Source organism: Lacerta agilis, chromosome 5 (assembly GCF_009819535.1).
Source record: "Lacerta agilis isolate rLacAgi1 chromosome 5, rLacAgi1.pri, whole genome shotgun sequence".
NCBI classification, from domain to species: Eukaryota; Metazoa; Chordata; class Lepidosauria; order Squamata; family Lacertidae; genus Lacerta; species Lacerta agilis.
The window spans coordinates 88,761,536-88,778,800 of NC_046316.1; the positions used below are offsets into that span (position 1 = coordinate 88,761,536).

The following is a 17,265-nucleotide window of genomic DNA, read 5'->3' on the forward strand; positions in this document are numbered from 1 at the left end:
TCCGTACTTTTTATGGACTCGGCCACTTTAGTAAAGAAACAGTGATTTGAATGCGCTATAAACATCCAACACCAGATGGCGCCAGGGAGCAGAAAATTTTAAAACGTGATTTTCCGTAGAGATTTTTTTCACTTTTGTTATTACAACCTAGTTTCTGACTTATTTATAGCAACCCCCCCCCCCCCAATATCTGGATCTACCCTTTTTTTCATTAAAGAATATATATATATGACACAGGGACTTAAAGCCAGCCAGCTGGATCAGGCCAATGGCCCATCTAGTCCAGCATCCTGTTCTCACAGCGGCTGACCTGATGCTTGTGGGAAACCAGTGAGCAGGATTTGAGCACAAGAACACTCTCCTCTCCTGCGGTTTCCAGCAACTGGGACACTTCAGAAGCATGGCTGCCTCCAACTGTGGAAGCAGAGCATTGCGACCGTGACTAGGAGCCATCAATAGCCCTCTCCTCCTCCATGAACTTCTCTAATCCTCTCTTAAAGCCATCCAAGTTGGTGGTCATCACTGCCTCCTGCCTCCTGCAGGACCGAGTGCTATAGTTTCAGCTATGCGCTGCATGAAGAACTAATTTCATTTATCCGCCCTGAATCTTCCCACATTCAGCTTCTTTGAATGTCCCCCAGTTCTAGTAAATTTTAAAATAATTGATTTTTAATTAAAACAAAATAAAATAAAAAATTCTTTCCAGTAGCACCTTATAGACCAGCTAAGTTTGTTCTTGGTATGAGCTTTCGTGTGCATGCACACTTCTTCAGATACACTGAAACAGAAGTCACCAGACCCCTATATATCGTGAGAGGGTGGGGAGAGGTATTACTCAGAAGGGTGGTGGGAATGGGTAATCAGCTGATAGGTGTGGAAAACCTGTTGACTCTTAACAGCTGCAATTAGTCTTGCAGGGAAAGGCAAGGGGTGAGATGGCTAAAGATAGCTTTGTCATGTATAATGAGATAAGAATCCAATGTCTTTGTTCAGACCAGGTTTCTCCATGGTTTTAAGTTTGGTGATTAGTTGCAATTCAGCCACTTCTCTTTCCAGTTTTTTAATAATAATTTTTAATTATTATTTTTTACAATTATTATTTTTTTTTAATTGGACTGCGTCAGACCAACACGGCTACCCCAGTTCTAGTGTTAGGAGAGAGGGAGAAAAACGTCTCAGTATCCTCTTCCTCTATGCCACGTACAATTTTGCAAACTTCCAGCTGGAACAATATTAAGGAGAAAAGATACTGGTAACTCGTTTGCTAACAGCTCAAGACTAGAAGGGCACTTCCACAAAGCCTATTACAAACTGGGGTCTTAAAAGCCTTACTTATAGCCGCATTAGGATAAATGCACTCCCTTACGTGTGGATTCTCAGAGGGGAAGCGGACCTGTTGGACTTAGCAGCTGTCTGGGGATTATTTTTGCACCTTATTTAATGACACAGTCGGCACATTCCATCCAAATGTGATTTCATCTGGGGCTGTTTTTGATTATATGAGTCTTTGATCCCGTTTCTGTCTTATGTTGGAATACTGCCACTTTGCCTCTTTGGTACAAACTCTTTCTGATATTTTTCCCCCCTTTATCTTTCATCTCTTTACTCGATACCTGACCGGGTTCATATGCTTTTCTTTTTCTCTTTTGATGAATTTTCGCAATGCTCCATCAGCCTCCTTACACATTTAATAAAATAATAATTAAAAGGTTGAATAGTGGGGGCGGGGGGGGGCTGATTCTTCCCCTCCAGCTCCCCCCCCCCATATCTACCCCCATATCTTACCATAAAAGAATATAGGGAGAGTCTGCTAGCATCCTGTTCTCACAGTGGCCGGGCCATATGGAAAGTCCTCAGGCAAGACCCGAACACAGAAGCAACCCTGTGGTTTCCAGCTACCAGCATTCAGAAGCATTCCTCCAACCACAGAGTCAGACCATAACCATCCTGACTTGCTTCAGCCTCTTCCAAAGACAAGTAACTCCTTCCAAAGTTAGACCGGGTGCATTTGCACCAGAATTGGGCGGGGAAAAGGTGGTAGGACCCAGGTGGCGCCGTGGGTTAAACCACAGAGCCTAGGGCTTGCCGATCAGAAGGTCGGCGGTTCGAATCCCTGCCATGGGGTGAGCTCCCGTCGCTCGGTCCCAGCTCCTGCCCACCTAGCAGTTCGAAAGCATGTCAATGTGCAAGTAGATAAATAGGTACCACTCCGGCGGGAAGGTAAACGGAGTTTCCGTGCACTGCTCTGGTTTGCCAGAAGCGGCTTTCTCATGCTGGCCACATGACCCAGAAGCTGTCTGCGGACAAAAGCTGGCTCCCTCAGCCTATAGAGCGAGATGAGCGCCGCAACCCCAGAGTCGGACACGACTGGACCTGATGGTCAGGGGTCCCTTTACCTTTACCTTAAGGTGGTAGGAACTGCACCACTTTGGGACTACTTTGATGCATTTAAATGATCCCCCACACAGGAGACGTCTAGTGTGCCAGGGACAACGGTTCCAACCAGGTCCTTTAGCTGATTCGCCTGATTTTCCAAATGCAGGGATGTCTTCTCTACCCTACCTGCAATCAGAACTGGTGCTGCCCCATCCTGCCCCATCCGCCCAACCCCCGTGTGCAGGGCGGCGCATCCTGTTTTGTTGCTTGAGGAGAAATGTGCCCCCCCCCATTACCAGGGCACCTCTCTTTACCTGCATTGCACAGCGGTTGCCCGCAAAGCGCTGGCAGCAGCGCCAACTTTCGGTGAGGTTTCCTTTGCAAGATATCAGGCGTTTCGCGAGATCCCACTGGAAGCCAGCGCTGCTGGAATGGGCAGGCAGCGAAGGCAAGGTGGGCACCACCCCTCGGGCTTCTGCCGCTCAAGGCGGGAGCCTCATCCTGCCTCATTCATAGGCCGGGCCTTGCACCATTGTGGAGAGGAGCTTGTCTCATCCATGGGATCAAATGCACCAGGCTGGATTATACATACAGTAAAAAGGTAAAGGTAAAGGGACCCCTGACCATTAGGTCCAGTCGTGGACGACTCTGGGGTTGCGGCGCTCATCTCGCTTTATTGGCCGAGGGAGCCGGGGTACAGCTTCTGGGTCATGTGGCCAGCAAGACTAAGCCGCTTCTGGCTAACCAGAGCAGCACAAGGAAACACCATTTACCTTCACGCCGGAGCGGTACCTATTTAGTTGCTAACAAAGTGCTTCTAGTTACAGGTAGGTAGCCGTGTTGCTCTGCCATAGTGAAAACAAAATAAAAAATAAAATTCTGGGGGGGGGAATTCTTTTGTTTTAAAGTGCTCCTTCTACTCACCCCAGGTGATGTGAACTTGTTGACCACGAAGGGCCCCATCTGGAAGTTACAGAGGCGCAGGAACAGGTTGCAAGCTGGCCCTGGGGGGGAAATGTCACAAGTCAGCGTGGCAGCAACGTACAAAAGATTAGAATCTTATAACTGTAGAGATGGAAGGGACCCTGATGATCATTTAGTAGTGCAAAACCCTGCAAGGCAGGAATATGCCGCTGTCTCATCCAGGAATCGAACCTGCAATTTAGGCGTTATCAGAACCACACTTTAACCAGCTGAGCCGCGCAGGCTTGTGAGAAGTGAGCCGAAAGGGTTACACTCAGCTACACACTTGCGTCCAGCCCACAAGGGGAAATGACAGTTGTGTTTTCTGTGCAATGTAACTGGTGTAATTCCCAGTGTTGTTCTGTTGTGTCCGTTGCTGTTTTCACGGCCGGTCAGAGAGCAAGGATGCCTGCTCTCTCTCCCCCGGTATATGTGATTTATGATCTGCTATAATAAAGAATGCTGCTTTGCTGAAAGAAGCAGGAGTCGTTCTGAGTTCGTGCCAGACTGTTCTTCTCTAGACGCTTTTGCAGCAGGTTTTGCTTCCGAAGCTTGGCATTTTACTTGCCACTCCAGGAAATTGTGCCCATTCAGTGGGGCAAAGGGACAGGTGAAGGACTCTGCACTCTCAGCAGCCGCCATCTCTCCCCCCGGGGCTTCTACTTGGACCCATCTCCACGTTCAGCTTGTTTGCGGCATGGCCTGCCCCACCCACTCACACACAATTCTCAGTAGCAGCAATCCTTTCAAGCAGAGGTGCAGGTTGCCGATGGACATTTGGCCGCCGGCTACTGTGAGACCAGGATGCTGGCTCGGATGGACCACTGGCCTGACCAAGCAGGGTCTTCGTACGTTCTTTTGCACTTCTGGCTGTGGAAGAGGGGATCCTCCTCTCCTCTGAAGCCACATCAGAAACACAACTACCTTTTAGAAGGTTGGAAACTTATCTGCTTATTTGCAAAGCTGAGGAATATACTGGGAGAAAGAGACTCTGTGCTAGCCACCAGACAATGAAATAAATGTTACTAAGAACTCTGGCCGCAAGTTTCAACAACAAAGATACGTTTACTCGTGACTAAATTCAAATATAGTATCAATCCTGTTAAGAGTTACAGTCTTTCCCGCATAGAAAACACATAGGGAAAACGCATAGAAAACACAGGAAAACTTTCTCAAGAATCAAAGAAATAGAAATTACCGTATTTTTCGCTCCATAGGACGCACCGGACCATAGGGCGCACCTCATTTTTAGAGGAGGAAACAAGGGGAAAAAACAATATTTTTCTGGTTTTCCTCCTCTAAAAGCCCTGGTTTTTTTGTTGTTTTTTGAGGATCAGCTAAAAGTTTTGCAGCTGTTTTTGCAAAGGCAAAAGGCCTTTTTTAAGGATCAGCTAAAGGTTTTGCAGCTTTTTTGCAAAGGGAAAAGCCCTGGGTGGTTTTTTTGTTTTTTTTGTTTTTTAGGATCAGCTAAAGGTTTTGCAGCTTTTTTGCAAAGAGGGAAAAGCAAAGCTCCTTTTGCAAAGGGGGAAAAGCAAAGAGGAAAAGCCCCATTTTTATGGGGTTTAACTTACATTTCTGAAAAAATCTTAAGGAAAGGGAGCCATTTCTACTGTTTGCAGACAGATAATCTAATCAGCCAGTCACATGTCGCTGGGGAAACAAACAACCTCCCTCTGCAGCACATTCAACAAAGGAGGGCGGGGCTGAAAGGCAGCCCGGACTCTTATCTCTCTCCCGATCTCTTGCTGATCAGCTGCTGAGCGGGGTCCTTTCAACACTCCCTTTTCTCTTTGTAAAATAAAAAGCACACTCTGCTTTTGGCCCCTGGGCAATTCAGCTCCAGGGACCACCATTCGCTCCATAAGACGCACAGGTATTTCCCCTTACTTTTCAGGAGGAAAAAGTGTGTCTTATGGAGCGAAAAATACGGTATATATTTTTTACACTTTTTTTCAAAAAAACGAGCTGAGGAAGGCGTCTACGCCAACAGGGCCCTGTCCTGGTCTCCAGTTGTCTCATCATACACCTGACTCGCATCGTAGAAGCCCTTACATCAACCTCTAAAAAACTTTCAAGAGACTTTTTTTTTTTTTAACAGAATTTATTGACATTTTCATAATATAACACAAACCCAACCCCACACCTACAAATACCAAAACAAATACAAATACACATAATGTCAGGATTCTTCTTCTTATCTATATACCTTACAAAAAAAAAATTCTAGTTCTGAATCTTGACGCTTGACTTCCCCCGCCTATACACCTTCGGTTTTAAATCAATATACTTATTTCCTTAACAACTTTTCTCTATAAAAAATTTAACTTTACTTAAAAAGAAAAAACACAATTGTCTTAATCTTTGCATTATAACCTAAATCTTAACCAAATATTCTTATAGCTAAACTTATTTCTTCTATCCTTTATCATGCTGCTTTAACTTAAAATTCAATATCTCCTTACTTATTTAAAATAAACTTGTAATTAACAGACTTCACACTCCGATTTCGGATACCATGGCAGACCATTCAGATTATACATTTATTACTTCAACCCACTCCCCTTCTGTCCATTGTCTTTTTCTGTCTTTCACCAGAACCGGGTCTCCAATTATCTTCTTCTGGATGTCCACAGATCCAGGCTGCATTCACAACAAACCTTGCATTGAGCTTCTGGATATTCATCCCCTCCATTCTGGGTTTCTCCGTTTCTTTGTGCCATACTTCTTCTTCTTGTAGAAATCTTAATTCCATGTCCCTTGCCCCCGAGCTGCCACCTCGGAGTCTGGATATTGTAAATTTTCCCGTTCCAGGGCTGCCACCCCAGAAACCGGCCCCCCTTCCATTCGGAGTTGCCCAGCCATCTCAGACCATCCTTCAAACACCTCTCCCAGCTCTTTGCAAAAGTTTGTTTCCATTGTGTAGAACTTTTGAAAAGCCTCTTCTGTGGAAAATAGGTTCTTTCCATTTACAATTCCACTCAAGACTTGTAGTTTTCGATTAAGCAGTTCCAGTTGAAAGACAGTGAGCATTTCCTCATCCTCCAAATCAGAGTTCGATATCAGCGCGAGCGCAAAGTCCAGCATCTTGGGGGGGAGGGTGGGTATCAAGTTTCAGTTCCTGTCTCTTCCTTCCTTTGTTTCAGTTTTTTCCCACGAAAGTCCAAGTCGCCGCCATTTCTCCGATGCCGGAGTATAAAGACCAAAACTTCAAATGGAGATATTTTTTCGCCAGTTAACCCCCGAAGGGAAATCTCAACAGTCTCAGTTCTCAATTTCCAAATACTTTCTGTCGATTAGTGTAGCAGCAGTCACTTAAAGAGTTAATTCCTTTCATCTGCCGAAGGGAGGGAGGCGGGCTGCCTTTCTTCTTTCCCCCAGATCGTTCCAGAGATACAAAGAGTCAATCAATTACTCACCGCCTCTGGGTTCTTTTCACTCACTAACGACAGGTAGAACTTAGACGCTCATCACAGGCTTTGTCGCCGCATTTACATCCCGGTTGGGGCATGTCCCCTATAGCCCGGCTCCGTCGCCCCTTCACCCCCACTCCCCCTTTACAGGGGGAGCGGGGGAAGGGTTCGGAGCCACAACGGGCACAGCCGGGGAGCCCAGGGAGCGGGACGCTCTTCCCGCACCCCAACCGGAGCCCCGCTTTGCGGTAGCGGGGCTCCTAACCCCCGGGATGGACTGGGTGCTTCGCAGCCGAAGCAACCCACGACCACCCGCAATGGCGTCCGCCGCCGGAAGTCAACTTTCAAGAGACTTTTCAATGTGAAACCATTATCTTTATTTAAGACTGTAACTCTTAACAGGATTGATACTATATTTGAATTTACTCACGAGTAAACGTATCTTTGCTGTTGAAACTTGCGGCCAGAGTTCTTAGTAACATTTATTTCAGTGTATTTTGCAATAAGAACTCCAACTTAAGCCACCAGACAATGGCTTTCTTCACCTGCCTTGCCCAACCCTCTAGAAGCCTTTCCCAAACCATGACTCAGGAACAGCAGAAGCAGCTGGGAAGAGAGGAGGAGAGTTCAGGGATTATTATTTTTTAAAAAAACAACTCATACATTGTGTGTCTTTGCTTTTAAAATTTTATTGTTATTTTGTGCGCCGTTACTTTTATAGATTATAGTTTAGAAATTATTGATTGTAATTGTTAAGAGTGCATTTCTGTTTAATTATTATTTGCTGAGGCTGATCGCCGAAAAATTGATGCTTTTGAATTATGGTGCTGGAGGAGACTCTTGAGAGTCCCATGGACTGCAAGAAGATCAAACATATCCATTCTCAAGGAAATCGGCCCTGAGTGCTCACTAGAAGGACATATCCTGAAGTTGAGGCTCCAGTACTTTGGCCACCTCATGAGAAGAGAAGACTCCCTAGAAAAGACCCTGATGTTGGGAAAGATGGAGGGCACAAGGAGAAGGGGACGACAGAGGATGAGATGGTTGGACAGTGTTCTCGAAGCTACTAACATGAGTTTGGCCAAACTGCAGGAGGCAGTGAAGGATAGGCGTGCCTGGCGTGCTCTGGTCCATGGGGTCACGAAGAGTCGGACACGACTGAACGACTGAACAACAACAACACTATTATGTTCTAACAGATGATTGAGTATTACTTTATTAGCTGTAACTTGTTTATTTTAATGTTACGTTTTCACGATGACATTTCTGTACTGGATCACACTGCTATAAGGTGTGCAAACTCTGTTGTTTCTCCGGCTTGTGAGCCGCCTTGTGTAGAGCAATACAGAAAGGCATTATACCAATTAAAAGTGAAATGAAAAAAATACTGATTTCCATGCAGTCTCACTTGCTACATCATCATATCAAACAAGCCCAAATAATCCTCCATTTGTATTGCACCTTAAAAAAAAAAACCTACACCTTTCTCCCTCTCTGTGTGTGCATTTCAAACTGCAACAGTTGCACTGCACCGACTTCATTCCTCTGAAAGCTTCCACGCTGTTTTGCAATAATTAATAAATTGTTGCTGATTAAGCAGGGAAGGGCTGCGGATTATGTCTCCCACTTGCTCCATATGAAACAAAGGAAGCATGTTATGTCAGACCAAGCTGTTAACCTGTACAGTATGTTCTTGTTCCTCAAAGCATCAGAAGAGACGTGTTGGATCAGGTTAAATAACTATCTGTCCCAGCATCCTGCTCTCACCGTGGCCAGCCACATGCCAATGAGAAGTGCACAAAAAGGACTTTGTTCCACAAAGCTGGAACGTGTCCAGAGGAGGGCAACCAAAATGGTCCAAGGCCTGGAAACGATGCCTTATGAGGAACGGCTTAGGGAGCTGGGTATGTTTAGCCTGGAGAAGAGGAGGTTAAGGGGTGATATGATAGCCATGTTCAAATATATAAAAGGATGTCATGTAGAGGAGGGAGAAAAGTTGTTTTCTGCTGCTCCGGAGAAGCGGACACGGGGCAATGGATTCAAACTACAAGAAAGAAGATTCCACCTAAACATTAGGAAGAACTTCCTGACAGTGAGAGCTGTTGGACAGTGGAATTTGCTGCCAAGGAGTGTGGTGGAGTCTCCTTCTTTGGAGGTCTTTAAGCGGAGGCTTGACAGCCATCTGTCAGGAATGCTTTGATTGTGTTTCCTGCTTGGCAGGGGGTTGGACTGGATGGCCCTGGTGGTCTCTTCCAACTCTATGATTCTAGGACCTGAGAGCAAGAGAATTCTCCGCACATGTGAATTCCTGCAACCAGGACTCAGAGACATGCTGCCACTGTAGACATTAACCCTTGATAGTCACATCCTCCGCGTGTTCCGACATCTCCATGGCAATTGCAGACTAAACAAATGGTCTTGATTGGAATATTGGTCCACAAATGGACTGATCTCTACCTTTGCTTTCCACCTGAGTCCCCACAAACATACAGGGAGGTATGGTAGTAACAGAAAGCCGGGGGGGGGGGAATGCATAGCCAGGGCAGGATGAAAACCTTTAGAGGACCTGAGCACTTAGAAGGTTTTGGTTCTCCCGAACACATCCGATTCAAAATTTAAATAATAATAAACCACAGAACAAAATTTGATTTGTCGAAATGAAACGAAACCCACAGCAAGATGGGAAATGATATTTGGCTTTGTATAGGTAAAGGTAAAGGGACCCCTGACCATTAGGTCCAGTCGTGGACGACTCTGGGGTTGCGGTGCTCATCTCGCATTACTGGCCTAGGGAGCTGGCATATAGCTTCTGGGTCATGTGGCCAGCATGACTAAGCCACTTCTGGCGAACCAGAGCAGCGCACGGAAACGGCGTTTACCTTCCCGCTGGAGCAGTACCTATTTATCTACTTGCACTTTGACATGCTTTCGAACTACTAGGTGGGCAGGAGCAGGGACCGAGCAACGGGAGCTCACCCCGTTGCGGGGATTTGAACCACCAACCTTCGGATCGGCAAGCCCTAGGCTCTGTGTTTTAACCCACAGCGCCACCCATGTCCTTGTATGCTTTGTATACTTCCACCTTATTTATATTTGGGGGGAAATTCTCCTCCTTTTTCTAATTGATCAGATCTTCAAAACTAATCTTACATGACACATCTGCTTCTATACTTAGTAGAGATAAGGCACCCAGCCTGCCTCGCTGCATATTTCTTCTGCTGGGATTTTTAATAGACTTCCACTGAGAAAATGAACGCTCAGCTGAGCAATTTGTAGCCATCAATGTTAAAAACCCGGCAATGGAAAAATTTCTGTGGTGCCCCCCCCCTTCACTTGGTGCCCTAAGCATGTGCTTATTTTGCTTAATGGTTAACCCAGCCCTTTTCATAGCAGACAGAAATATATAGAAAGGGTTTTTAGAGGGGTGGGGCAGAGGAAATCAGCCTTACCGATGAGTAGCCCGACCTGCCGGCATGCCATGACAGCCGCAAACACCGTGGCACGCTCCTGGGACGTGGTGGTTCGGGTGATGTAGCCAAAGATGGATGCTCCGGCTCCCGTGCCCACACCTGCAGGGGAGGGCCAAGCACAAAGAGTCAAAGGAAGGGAGGGGGAACAGAGGCTATCCTGGCTGTAAGTCATGGAATACCTGCTCCCTGCCTTGCAGAGCTTTTTCCACCTGGCCTGGGAAGGCATGCCTCGGACTGACTCCAACTACAAAAAAACTAAGGCTGCTGAACAGACTCTTAGGCTGGGGTACTGTTTGGGTGTGGAGGCCAGTTGTGGCTGTTAATTTTTGTATCTTTACTTTTATATCTTATTGAGACTTGTGGGTAAATCGTTATCAGATTGGTTGTGTACTTTTGGATGCGTTTCATTTATCGTTTATGACTGCTTTTGTTCCGCAGTGGTACCTTGGTTGTCAAACTTAATCCATTTCAGGAGTCCGTTCGACTCTTGGAACGGTTCAAAAACCAAGACGCGGCTTCTGATTGGCTGCAGGAGCTTCCTGCACTCAATCGGAAGTCGCAGAAGCCGTGTTGGACGTTCGGCTTCCAAAAACGTTCGCAAACCGGAACACTCACTTTCGGGTTTGCGGCGTTCAGAAGCCAATTTGTTCGACAACTAACCCATTCGTCCTGAGTATAGTGCTAAGTATGTAAGTATGCATACAGATAAAATGATGTGTGTATGTATGAAAAATCCGTGGCTAAAGCACGGGGTGGGGAGCTACCGTATTTTTCACTCCATAAGACGTACTTTTTTCCTCCTGAAAATTAAGGGGAAATATCTGTGCATCTTATGGAGCGAAGGGTGCTCCCTGGAGCCGAATTGGCCAGGGGCCAAAAGCAGATAGTGCTTTTTATTTTACAAAGGGAAAAAGGGGTGTTGAAAGGGCCCCGCTCAGCAGCTGATCAGCAAGAGATCAAGAGAGAGATAAGAGTCCCAGCTCCCTTTCAGCCCCACCCTCCATTGTTGAATGTGCTGCAGAGGGAGGTTGTTTGTTTCCCCAGCAACATGTGACTGGCTGATTAGATTATCTGTCTGGAAACTTTAGAAATGGCTCCCTTTCCTTCAGAAGCTGCAGAAATGTGAGTTAAACCCCATAAAAATGGGGCTTTTCCTCTTTGCTTTTTCCCCTTTGCAAAAGGAGCTTTGCTTTTCTCCCTTTGCAAAAAAAGCTGCAAAACTTTTAGCTGATCCTAAAAAAAAAAACCAGGGCTTTTCCCTTTGCAAAAAAAGCTACAAAACTTTTAGCTGATCCTCAGAAAAACAGGGCTTTGCAAAAAAGCTGCAAAACTTTTAGCTGATCCTCCAAAAAACAAAACAAAAAACCCAGGGCTTTTCCCTTTGCAAAAAAGCTGCAAAACGTATAGCTGATCCTCAAAAAAACAGGGCTTTTCCCTTTGCAAAAAAGCTGCAAAACTTTTAGCTGATCCTCAAAAAAACAGGGCTTTTAGAGGAGGAAAACTAGAATATTTTTTTTCTTGTTTCCTCCTCTAAAAACGAGGTACGCCCTATGGTCCGGTGCGCCCTATGGAGCGAAAAATACGGTACTTTTGGCCCGCAGGCCAGGTTGAAGTGCAGGAAACCTTTGGGAGGGTGCATTCCAACAGTGGGTGGGGCTCTAGGTGGAAGTGGGAGGGGCAAAAAGCAAAGCAAAACAAGGAATGCAAAATTCCCCTCCAGCGGTATCCATTTTAAATGGGGGGGGAGGAAATAAAAATAAAGGAATACTCTTTCCCTCCCCATTAGACAACAACAAAAATACATTCACACCCCAATTTCTTTTTAGAAAAGAGGAAACACAATGCTTTTCTCTAAGACCCACCACCCAAGTGCAACTATTTTTCAAAAAAATATCACATGCGCAAACACACCCTCCACTCCAGCACTTACCTGCCACCAGCCGACCACTCAGAAGCATCCATTTGGAACCACCGACAAAGTACATGAAGTTCCCTGGAAGCAGAAGACGCAGGAAAGACAAGCGTGAGTTGCAGAGGAAACCAGGCTAAATGAATCAACTTGCTCTAGAGAAAGCAACTTTCTCCCCAATATAGCAATCCACTAGAAAGCAGGGCACAATTAGAGTTTACGCGGCCTTTTTTCTGGGATCTCCCTCTTTTTGCAGGTGGGATCCAATCACATGCTGGTCGATTCAGCTTGCGTGGCTAGGGTGGACGTTGTGCTCTTGTGCAACAAACCCACTTGCCCCAAAGGATACTTTTTGCTGTAAGGAAAGTGATGGGGAAAATGAGCTGGAAAGTGCTCATTTTCCATCTTGCCATCACTTAGCAAGTCGCCTGGAAGAGATCTGACATTTTAAGTCCCTTAACATAAGACGAGACTGCTGGATCAGGCCAATGGCCCATTTAGTCCAGCATCCTGTTTTCACAGTGGCCAACCAGATGCCTATTGGAAACCCACAAGCAAGAACCAAGCACAAGAGCCCTCTCCTCTCTTGTGGTTTCCAGCAAAGTCTTGCTGCCACCTTCCGTGGGGGACTAGAGTCTCATCTGCATGCTTTGACCCCAAACACAACCACTGCCTCTGCCGCCACCACTCAATGCAGCCCCCCACTTACCTGCTATCTGAAACAAGTTGGCGAAGAGGATGATGGCCTTGGTTTTATAGGTACGGTCAGACCAATATCCAAACAGCGGGCCTGTGATCAGCCCGGCAAAGCTAAAGGCAGAGATGCCCAGGCCCAGGTAGTATGGCTCAGCATTGAGAGTTTGCAGGTAAGCCCAAAGGGTTGGCAGGATCACAGCTGTGGAGAGGTGGACAAAGTTACTCCAGTAAATAGAAAGTATTATTATTATTATTATTATTATTATTATTATTATTATTATTATTATTGCTATTTAAATTTATATACCCACAGGTCTCAGGGCAATTACAACATAAAAACACAAAATACACAATAAAAATAAATACAAAAACAACCCAATCACCCCCAACACATTTTTTAAAGTCTTTTTTATTAAAGATTTTCTTGATTTACAAAGGTAGTGCAGTGTCTCTCTCGTATTTTTTCCATGTAACATTTTTACAAGTCAATTTTGTTTGTTGAGACATTAGGAAGACATTAGGAAGAAAATACATTAGGAAGAAAAGGGGGAAAGAGGTGGGTGGGGTGGGGTGACGAAGTTTCCATTTTACTTAATAAAGGTCCGTATAGTTAAAGCTATGGTTTTCCCAGTAATAATGTATGGAAGTGAGAGCTGGACCATAAAGAATGCTGATCGCCGAAGAATTGATGCTTTTGAATTATGGTGCTGGAGGAGACTCTTGAGAGTCCCATGGACTGCAAGAAGATCAAACATATCCATTCTCAAAGAAATCAACCCTGAGTGCTCACTAGAAGGACAGATCCTGAAGTTGAGGCTCCAGTACTTTGGCCACCTCATGAGAAGAGAAGACTCCCTGGAAAAGACCCTGATGTTGGGAAAGATGGGCACAAGGAGAAGGGGACGGCAGAGGATGAGATGGTTGGACAGTGTTCTTGAAGCTACTGACATGAGTTTGGCCAAACTGCGGGAGGCAGTGAAGGATAGGCGTGCCTGGCGTGCTCTGGTCCATGGGGTCACGAAGAGTCGGACACGACTGAACGACTGAACAACAACAACAATGTAGGGTTTGCTGTCAGCGTTGTTTGTGCGGGTTCTCTGTTGTTCACTTGTGCTTCTTTGGAGGTGAGAGAGGTCAGGATTGGTATGGGGTGTGGTTGTTCATTTGTGGTTGGCTGTGGTGGTCTTTGGTTTCCTGTGTGAGTGGGGTGGGTGAGTGTTTTTGGTCAGGTTAGCCATACTGATTTGTATGCTGTCGGTAGATTTTTGTCATTGTCTTGTTGGGCTGCGTGTGTGATGAAGGGGAACCATACTGGGGTGAAGGTGCCTTCTTCTGTTTGGCCCCGTGTCAGTTTCAGGTTACTGGTTAGTTTTTCTAGCAGGGCTGTTTCCCATACTACTTGGTACCATTGGTCCATGCTTATTCCTGACAGGTCTTCCCCCAACACATTTTAAAAGGACATTGGATGTCAGTTAGCCAAAGGCCTGGTTAAAGAGGAATGTTTTTGCCAGGCGCCTAAAGGTGTATAATGAAGTCACCAGGCGAGTCTCCCTGGGGAGAGTATTCCACAAATCAGGAGCCACTGCAGAAAAGGCCCCGTTCTCATGTTGCCGCCCCCCCAGACCTCTTGTGGAGGAGGCACACAAAGAAGGGCCTCAGACGATGATCTCAGGGTCTGGTTCGGATTTCTATCCCACTGTATCCCAAGGTCTTGGGACAACTTACTGCAAGGCTATGCAGATCCTGCACTTAACAGCAACATGAATTTTTGCCTGCTTCTTGGGAGAAAAGCAATGACAAACCTAGACAGCATCTTAAAAAGCAAAGACATCACCTTGCCGACAAAGGTCCGTATAGTTAAAGCTATGGTTTTCCCAGTAGTAATGTACGGAAGTGAGAGCTGGACCATCAAGAAGGCTGATCGCCGAAGAATTGATGCTTTTGAATTATGGTGCTGGAGGAGACTCTTGAGAGTCCCATGGACTGCAAGAAGATCAAACCTATCCATTCTCAAAGAAATCAGCCCTGAGTGCTCACTAGAAGGACAGATCCTGAAGGTCAGGCTCCAGTACTTTGGCCACCTCATGAGAAGACTCCCTAGAAAAGACCCTGATGTTGGGGAAGATGGAGGGCACAAGGAGAAGGGGACAACAGAGGATGAGATGGTTGGACAGTGTTCTGAGTTTGGCCAAACTGCGGGAGGCAGTGAAGGATAGGCGTGTCTGGCGTGCTGTGGTCCATGGGGTCACGAAGAGTCGGACACGACTGAATGACTGAACAACAACAATAATTTGCATAGAATGGCTAACTTCATGAGTCATCACAGTGCCCCAACCCCAATGCTCATTCTCCTCTTTTGTTTCCAAACTCTGACGAAGCGCTGCCCACCTTCCAAGACTAGAAACGTGTTTTTAAAACAAAAACAGATAGGTTGCTGGTACTAATCCCTGTTACTTAATGCTGTGGGTGCAGCCTTTGTTACAACGTGTTGGGGCTTTTGTTTTTTAACTGGAAAAGCCTCAAAAACAGTTTAGCACTTGGAAATGGTGTCCAGCTACGCTTCTGGTGCGTTTCCCTGCTTCTTCAGTGCTTTTGCAGAGTTGTTCAAACTTAAAACTTCTTCTTGCGCAACGGTATGTGTGCCTTGTGCCTCAGAGCCTGCCAGCAATAAATTCCACAGAGTCTAGCTTGATTAAAGCAAGTACAGTGGTGTCTCGTAAGACGAAATTAATTCGTTCCGCAAGACTTTTTGTCTTGCGGAAATTTCGTCTTGCGAGGCACCGTTTCCCATAGGAACGCATTAAAATTTAATTAATGCGTTCCTATGGGGGGGGGAAGTCCGGGGGCCCTCCCGACCGGCACCGGAGCCACGCGGCGCCGCGTTTTAAGGCTGCAGCGAGCGAACAGCAGCGCTGCTGTTCGCTCGCTGCAGCTTTAAAATGCAGCGCCGCGCGGCTCCGGTGCCGGCTTACAGTGGTACCTCGCCAGACGAATTCGTCTTGCAAAAAACAGCCATAGACGAATTTGTCTCGTGAGTCAACTAAAAACTCGCAATACCCTTTCGCTTTGCGAGTTTTTCGTTGTGCGAGGCATTCGTCTTGCGGGGTACCACTGTACGCTTTATTTACAAGCATATAAATCACGGAGCTTCTCCCGGGCTTATGGATGACATGTCCGCTCTGGTTCAAACCGAAAGTAGAACTGACAAAAAACAGTGCGTCACATCAATCACATAGACATCGCATACAGCAGATACCCCGGGTGTTGTGACACATCTTCCCTGTGGGAGGGGCGTACTGTTGAGCTTATTTAACCCTGAAAGCTCCAAACCTCACACAACGTGTGCTTCTCGGGTTTTTTTAATTCTCAAAACCCTGTGAAGCAACCTATTGGTTGTATTGTTACATCTGCATCCCACACTTAATCAAAGAACATCCAAGCAAAATTTGCTGCAAGAAGAACGCAATGCAGGCTGCGGGTTCGATCCCTACTGGCATTTCCAAATAGGGCTGGGGAACATTTAATTCCTGGAACCTTGGGAGTTCCACTACCAGTCAGTGCAGACAAGATTGAACTAGATGGGCCAAAGGTCTGACATCATACAAAGCAGCTTCCCATATTCTTATGCAAAACTAGAGCTCTGCTGGATCAGGCCCACAGGTCCAACTGGTCCACCCATCCTGCTGCTCACAGTGGCAAGCAGGGCTTGAAAGCAACAGTCCTCTGCCATTATTGCTCCCCAACCAATGGCTTTCCATGTGGCAGGCTGCCTCTGCTCCCGAATACACCATGGTGACTAGGAGCCATTAATATCAGAAGTGACACTGTGCAAGCTGGAGTTATTTATTAGCAAGAAACTGATCTGCACAGACTGGGCTGAGGAGTGTCAGGCCTCATGAGCACAGCAGCTCCTCCCTTGCTTGCCAGACATCAGCAAAATTCCTGCTGTGCTGGTTTTTGGGGGTAAAAATGTGGGGGGGGGGAGATTTTGCCGAATTGGCAAAAAATTAAGGAAAACCTGGGTGTATGGCAACGTGATGGAAAAAGCAGTTCAAAAAGCTTAAAATCACTACTTTGGGGTTAGGTTTCCCCCAAAAAAAGCTCAACAATTTTGGGGTCTTCCTATAAAAAAGCTTAACATAACCCATGGATCGGTTGCTGAGACTAAAATTCACCACCTCCCCTCCCCTCCAGGGATTTTTCCAAACAATAGGAGACTGTGCCTGTGTGAAGCTAACTTCTCCGCCCTTTTCATGCCTCTTCTAGTTCTGTGAGTCACAGGGGGGAGGGCAGCTTGTCGCAGCAGGAGGGGGAAGATACCCAGGAATCTTCACCAGCCGGACTTTGCCTCGGCCTCCCTCCTCCCCTGCTCAAGCTTCTGCCTCTGATTGTGGACTTCTCTGTCACAGACTCTTCCAGCTCATTAAGTCTTTGACTGGAT

At 46.3% G+C, this 17,265-nt stretch overlaps 1 protein-coding gene across 1 annotated transcript in view; it reads right to left on the reverse strand.

Annotated features, from left to right (window-relative positions):
• The window catches only part of LOC117047521, a 38,572-nt gene that overhangs the window by 13,912 nt on the left and 7,395 nt on the right, over positions 1-17,265 (reverse strand). The window contains exons 2-5 of the mRNA XM_033150757.1: positions 12,838-13,023; positions 12,150-12,212; positions 10,199-10,318; positions 3,301-3,380 (exon numbers count right to left, since the gene is read on the reverse strand). Of these exons, the coding sequence (XP_033006648.1) occupies positions 3,301-3,380; positions 10,199-10,318; positions 12,150-12,212; positions 12,838-13,023 (449 nt within the window). The remainder of the gene's footprint in view (positions 1-3,300; positions 3,381-10,198; positions 10,319-12,149; positions 12,213-12,837; positions 13,024-17,265) is intronic.